Source organism: Salvelinus sp. IW2-2015, unplaced genomic scaffold (assembly GCF_002910315.2).
Source record: "Salvelinus sp. IW2-2015 unplaced genomic scaffold, ASM291031v2 Un_scaffold2638, whole genome shotgun sequence".
NCBI lineage: Eukaryota > Metazoa > Chordata > Actinopteri > Salmoniformes > Salmonidae > Salvelinus > Salvelinus sp. IW2-2015.
In genome coordinates, this window is record NW_019943945.1 from 169600 (window position 1) to 177300 (window position 7701).

General features: G+C 43.4%; 1 protein-coding gene across 1 annotated transcript in view; it reads left to right on the plus strand.

The window, feature by feature from the left end:
• The window catches only part of plekha8 (pleckstrin homology domain containing, family A (phosphoinositide binding specific) member 8), a 29762-nt gene extending 25519 nt beyond the window's left edge, over positions 1-4243 (plus strand). The window contains 1 exon segment of the mRNA XM_070440541.1: positions 2409-4243. Within this exon segment, the coding sequence (XP_070296642.1) occupies positions 2409-2606 (198 nt within the window). The 3' untranslated portion in view covers positions 2607-4243.
• Positions 4244-7701: the final 3458 nt, after the last annotated feature.

Consider the following 7701-nt stretch of genomic DNA (forward strand, 5'->3'; position numbering starts at 1 on the left):
CGGCCCTTGAGCTCTTCAGTTGGGCAGAATACACTCTAAACAGGTTGTATTCTTCATACAACTGTTCTAACAGTTGCTGTGCTGGAAGGGGAAAGTGATATGTCATTAGGCAGTGCTGTGTGTAAAGCACTGGAACATTTCACTAGCTGAGCTTTAACAGAAGTATTTTACTCTACCGCCACCAAGAAATAACAAGCTATGGTTCCCAGTGTTGTCATGGAACAAGTAAACCTGGTAAGTGGCAACACGACACGACCAACCAGATTTAGAAACCTATAAGAACTGCTGGGGCTGCGTAACAAACGGCGCCCTATTCCCTATGTAGTGCACTACTTTTGACCAGGGCACACAATAGCGCACTATAAAGGGAATTAGGGTGCCATTTGGTCGGCAGACATTGTCTTTATGACGACAAGTCCTTCTGTCTCTCTGTGTGGCTGTCTGTAGAAGATCCACCAGAAGCTGTCGTCGGACCCGGGCAGCTTCCCCCCACTGCAGACCATAGTGGTCCACGAGGTGCAGACCGGTGTGGCCCGCGTCCGCAACTCAGCCACGAGGCCCTGCTGTGGCTCAAACGAGGACTCAAGTTCCTCAAGGAGTTCCTGTCCCTGGTCAACTCTGGGGAAAGGGATATCCCCGGAGCGCTGGGTGAGTTAGCATCGCAACACCGTGGTACACACACACACACAATGGTTAGGTGATAGTCCTCTTTTGGTTTGATGTCATATAGTGTATTACATAATGTCCTCTGTATTCCTAACACACTCCCTCCCTCGTCCATTCAGGTAATGCTTATGGACGGAGTCTGCGGCAGTATCATGGATGGGTTGTACAGGTGTATTTGCTGTGAGTAATACTTGATAATCAGTCTTCAAGCTCTTTTTTTTAAGGAAGCAGTTATAGTTGGAAAATAGTTGGCATTTGCGACAGCGAAAGTCGGACACTAATGTAGTTTCTCTAACAGGCTCAGATCAACATGGCAGTGTTGCCATTGTTTATAAAAGGTTTTCTTTATAATGTATATAACCCCTATATCACACACAAACTGAAATAATATTATACTGAACAAAAATATAAATGCAACAGGTAAAGTTTTGTTTCATGAGCTGAAATAAAAGTTTCCAGAAATTTTTCATAGGCACAAACGCTTATTTCGCTGACATTTTGTGCACAAATTTGTTTACATCCCTGATAGTGAGCATTTTTCCCTTGCCAAGATAATCCATCCACCTGACAGATGTGGCATATCAAGAAGCGTATTAAACAAGATGATCATTACACAAGGGCACTTGTGCTGGGGACAATAAAAGGCCACTAAAATGTGCAGTTTTGTCAAACACAATGCCACAGATGTCTCAAGCGGAGGAGTGTGCAATTGGCATGCTGACTGCAGGAATGTTCACCAGAGCATTTAATCTTAATTTCTCACCATAAGCCCCCTCCATCATTTTAGAGAATTTGGCCGTACGTCCAACCGGCCTCACAATCGCAGACCACGTATAACCACACCAGCCCAGGAAGTCCACATCCGGCTTCTTCACCTGTGGYATTGTCTGAAACCAGCCACTCCCCAGTGGGTTTGCCTGGCTCCCAAGTGGCTGGGCCTATGCCCTCCCATGGTTGCGCCCCTGCCCAAGTCACATGAAATCCATAGATAAGGGCCTAATGAATTTTTTATTTAACCGGGCTCATTGAGATTRAATCTCTTTTTCARGACTCAGCAAGATGAGCAATTTATTTKAATTGACTGATTTTCCTTATATAACTAACTCAGTAAAATCATTGCAATTATTTCATGTTGRGTTTATTTTTGTACAGTATACAGTGGGGAGAACAAGTATTTGATACACTGCCGATTTTGCATGTTTTCCTACTTACAAAGCATGTAGATGTCTGTAKTTGTWATCATAGGTARACTTCAACTGTGAGAGACAGAATCTAAAACAAAATTCCAGAAAAGSACATTGTTTTGAGCCTGTAATCAAACCCACAAATGCTGATGCTCCAGATACTCAACTAATCTAAAGAAGGCCAGTTTTATTGCTTCTTTAATCAGAACAGTTTTCAGCTGTGCTAACATAATTGCAAAAGGATTTTCTAATGGTCAATTAGCCTTTTAAAATTATGAACTTGGATTAGCTAACAACGTGCCGTTGGAACACAGGAGTGATGGTTGCTGATACTGGGCCTATGTAGATATTCCATTAAAGTCTGCCGTTTCCAGCTACAACAGTCATTTACAACATAAACAATGTTATTTTAATGGACAAAAAAGTGCTTTTTCTTTCAAAAACAGGGACATTTCTAAGTGACCCCAAACTTTTGAACAGTAGTGTAAGTACAAACCTATAATAACCTTGGTGTGTTCGTGTGTGAGACTTATTGACATTTCATCTCTCCGTTCCCAGCTGGCCCTCCGAGCAGCGCCATCATACAGCAGCTTTGCGGCGGCTCTGGTGTCCAGAGAGGGGGATGAACTGAAAGAAGGATTCAACACAGGCATGCACCGGGACCTGGGGGTCTACCTGCCTGCCATGGAGAACCAACTGGCCATCCTGGATGCCCTGTATGAAGAATACAACCTGGAGTCAGATGAGGTGGTCTGAGAGGAGGAGACGAGACCCCAGCTGGTGGCCTGAGAGGAGGAGACGAGACCCCAGCTGGTGGTCTGAGAGGAGGAGACGAGACCCCAGCTGGTGGCCTGAGAGGAGGAGACGAGACCCCAGCTGGTGGCCTGAGAGGAGGAGACGAGACCCCAGCTGGTGGCCTGAGAGGAGGAGACGAGATCCCAGCTGGTGGCCTGAGAGGAGGAGACGAGACCCCAGCTGGTGGCCTGAGAAGAGGAGACGAGACCCCAGCTGGTGGCCTGAGAAGAGGAGACGAGATCCCAACTGGTGGCCTGAGAGGGACACTACCAGAGGAGGAAGAGAGCTCTCAGACTCAGACCATCTGGGATACACTGACAGAGGAGGACGGTGTGGAGGGAGAGGAGAACCCTCTTCAGGATGCAGAAACTTTAACCCTGGAGGTYTAGGCTTGGTTGGTTTGCTCCCCGAGAACAGGGTCAAGCCCCAGGTAGCCTGCTCACTAGATTAGCCAATCAGAGCCACCTGGAGGATGGAGGGGCGTGATTGAGTGTGAGCATGCTCGGTGTAAGAGGAGGTATTGTCTCACATTACTAACTCTGGAACAATGCAAGGTCTAATGGCCGTAGAGGGACTAGGTTTTGGAGGGAGGACTTTTTCAGGTTTTCCTTCTAGTGGTTTACGCTTAATACTTCCAATTACAAAGGGTGCACTGTTGTACAAATGGTGGTCTTCTGACGGAGCACATTTCCTGACGACGGATGCACACTTCACTCCGTTATAGTGACTTTGACTGTACTTGATGTAGTGTACAGTACTTTAGACTCAGGCTCTTTTCCCTCCTGTGACTTCCATTATGAWCAGCTGCACCATTGGTTGCTGAGAATGCACAAATATGAACTTTTACTTTAAATTGAGGCTGATATTGTTATAATTGACAGCATTATTTGACCGCTTACATAGGCTGTATGTAATGAACTGCATACAARACTGAAGAGTAATGTAGCAGTGTTAGAATTGATCCCTGCTGAACTCATACACCAATATACTGTATCTACATGGATGACCCACCTCCTCCCTCCAGAACCATTCTCATTCTRGCATATTGTCTCATCTACAAATGTATTGTTTACCAAGTGACATMAACTAGTATTTTCCTTGTTATCTTAATCATTTAAATGTAGTCTTTGAGTAACTTATGGAATAAACCATGTTCTATATGGATGGATGGAAATGTCCATGTTTTAATGTATAGGGTTCGACTGAMGTGCCAACTGAAGTGGAATATATATAGCAAGGCCTTGATTCAAAATGTATTAACAATCATGATGATGGATAGATTGTTAGTCTATTAGCTGACTTCCCTCTCTCTGACTGATGGCCTAACTGATGGCGTGGGATAATAATAATACAGTGGTTATCATAGAGGCAGTCTAACTTTGGCCTCTTCAGTCTTGTTATAGATGCACTGAGCCATTTGGACAAAGCAGGAATATCTGACCGATGTGCAATAAATAGGCTGATTCCTTGTTGTGAATCATTTCTGGTGTTAATGCTAATGTTTTTGCTATGCTATTGTATCTCACAATTTCAGAACACAATTTATACGAATGTACATAAGATGGCATTTTTACATATGTATAAACTTGATGAAATCATGAATGGGTATGTTTTGGTCATTTGGGTGTTATTTTTACCTTGGGCATTTCAGTTTCCATTCTAACCCTGTGAGATCCCAACCTTCCAAGACTTGGGTTCCCCTCTTCCTAGCCCTTGATGATGACTCTCCATTACACAGAAGTCATTGGATGAAGGCATCTTGTCCATGGGGTTTTCTTAAGAGTCCTGACACTGAGTTTGTTGAGAGCCTGGTTTTGGAAGCATAAGGACCTTTCATATCAGTGAGAAATAATTGCCAAACAAGGTTAAATTGATACACACCCTTTGTAGGGTTAGGGTTCCCACAAGGCCATATTTCCACAGAGCCACACAGTGGGGGGGTCAATACCCAGAAAACCTAGGTCAAACAGGGATATGATTCCAATCGTTTTTCCCCACATAGGCGATTTTAGAAACACATAAAATAAGGGCTGTGTTTCATGTGGGTTTACCCTGGTGTAACATTTTTATAACCATGTAAATCTCTCACGGACAAGGTGGCTTTTAGCAACATATTCGGCTCTATTTACGCTCATTTTAAAATGATAATTAGCTTCAATGTAGACAAAATGCAAGACATCTGTAGCCGACATCTTTGCTAACAGGTATTGTATCAATTTAAAACTTGCCCCAGACACTTCACAGAATTGTCAATTTAAAGAAACGTAGCCAATTATTCATTACTACATTTAGCTAACATTATAGTTAAGAGATTCTTACCTTTGCCTCGATTCGGTAGTCTTGGCCAGATCATCATGGCATGTGGAGTTCTTTATGAAAACCACATCACCAGCTAATTAGCGTTTCATTTGTTGGGGGTAAATATAGGCAATATATTGATAAAAGTCACCTTGTCTGAGAGAGATTTTACACACCAGGGTAAACCTTCACGAAGCACAGCTACCTCTTCTTCAAAGAGTGTAGATAGTTTAGCTATAACAGAGGAAATAAATTACACCAAGCAGGCATGGAAAGAGGAAATGTCCATTTGTGAGAGTAATTAATTTGTGCACGTGAAATTTGGGGCGATAAAACTGAACGTAAAATTCAAGTCATGGCAATCACCTACATGTGCAAATAATTGATTGCTCTCATTGGGAGAAAATGTCAAATATAATTCAAAACTTTGACATTAATTTATTTAAATTGATACTGGCGTCTATATTGCTCCCCTGCCAGCCCAKGATCCAAGTGCCTCTTTATAAATGCCTGGCCATTAATGTTGCGGCAGAGGCTGATACGTTGATGTGGTGGTCTAATCGATATATCCTAGAGACCGATGTTGTAGTGAATGCTGTGTGCCACAAGTGGAGTCCTATTCATTGCGTATTCATGTGGTGCGCTTCTAATACCTAAACCTTATTTTTCTGATAATAATCGTATAATCTAACAAATGTTTTAGATTATATTTTTTTACGGTGACAACCCGCCACAGGTGCATTGCGATTTGCAGGCATTCATGACAGAACCGTGTTTATTTTTCKTTGTCTTGTGCAACATGTACAAGATCATACAGCTTGTGAAATTGTGTTCMGTTTATTTTTCTACAGTTGTGAAGTGACCCCATAGTATGGTCTTTGTCTTTCCAATGGCATTCCAGCCATGTAGTATATTTTGTCGTCTTGTATCCTTATGAGAGGAGAGGGGAAACTATTAAGGCATCCCTTGCAGTAGTAAGATTCTAATATTGTCACAGAGGGCAGCTGACAGGCTGCGCCTCCTGTAATTTTAGCGCACACTGAAGCAGGAGATAGATTTAATGGGCAATGGTTGGCAAGCACCCCCCTCCTAAAGACGCAGGGAGARTGAGAGAGGAGAGAGAGGGGTGTTGAGGGCAGTAGGCAAGAGAGAGTCAGAGAGAGTGAGAGTGGAGTCGTTTTGCTGTGGCTCCTCAGTAAACCCAAGTTAGAGACAGACAGGGCATTGTATTGACAGCAGCATGATCCTTATCACATTTGGACTGTATCTTCCACTATTGTTTTGTTATGTCTTGTCTCAGTCCTCTTTCCTGGACAATATTCTTTCATTCCAGCAGGTAAGATATTGTGTGTGTACATGCGCATACTCATGCATGTGTGTGTGTGTTATATGTGTGTGTGTGTGTGTGTGCAGGAATATGTCATCACGGTTTTGACAAGCTGCAGTCGACCCTGGGTAAACCCCATGTCATGTCTTATCCTGATTGTCTTTGCACTTTGAAGAAGTGTGTGTTCCTGTGTATTTTCCCTTAATTTATGGAATAAGAAATGCTGTCAGAATGGAAATGTCTCTATAAATAGCGTCTGTCGACAGTTCCTGACAGGGAGGCGGGCATATGGTGCTTCATATGTGTATTCAGCCAGAGCCAGGAGCAGCTCTCTCCAGTGTGGAGGACGACACGTATCATGTTACAGCTCCCAGTCTGAATATTCTGCTGTTCTTATTGTATTCTAGTTATTATGTGTTAGATTTGTAGAGCTATTTTACTTGTTGCTGTATATCTATGTAGATACCAGTGTAGCCGTCAGACTGTACATTTACAGATGACTTTCAGTTCAGCTGATGTTTGTTGTGAAGGGGAGGATCTGCTGATTGAGTGGATTTGAACTTGGCAGCTGCAACACCACTTCTTTGGCAATGCCTCTATGCAGGAGCTTTTACTTTATGGCTTGTTAGTGAGGTGTTGTCTGCTCTCTGCCTCTGCAGGATGCAGTAACATACAGATTTTATTACACACCTTACCATCCACTCTGATGCTGTTAGAAATAAGCCAACATTGAGTTTTCTTTAAGCCCCTTCAACTAGTTTTGACTCTATTCATTTCATTTGCCACTGATGTCAACATGACAAACAAATGAAATATGTCTATTACAACGGGAATCCTCTGCAGCGTCGGTGTGTATTTATTTCCCATGTGACTGACTTACCGTACTGTCCACTACTTTCCTCAGCTCTCCAACAACAACCTGCCTTGGACCAGCAGAGGAAATTCAACCCCTGCTGTTTACTGAGTCCACCCCACCCCCCTGTTCCCTCCTCCTCCCTCACTGTGGCACCGCGGTGGTCATGTGGTCCAAAGTCATGTGACTTGCCCATGTGACAAGTGTATGATTGTTGATTTGTCCTTGGGTGCTGTCCAAACCCACTCCCTGGTTACGTTCAAATGGCACCCTATTCCCTATTTAGCGTACTACATTTGATAGGGCTGTGGTCAAAAGTAGTGGACTATAATGTATAGGGAACAGCGTGTCATTTGTGACTTAGCTCACTCTTGCCCTCCTCGCCACTGACTAAGAGCAGTAGGGATTTCTGATGATATAGTAGGTGTGTGCAGGAAGTAATGGATTACGTGTCTCCCACGAGTGCTGACTGCAGATCAGGTTATGAGGGAAACGACCTTAGAGGGTCCTCTCAGAGATACAACTGTCTGTTAGAGGGTCCTCTTAGAGATACAACTCTCTATCCTGTTAGAGGGTCT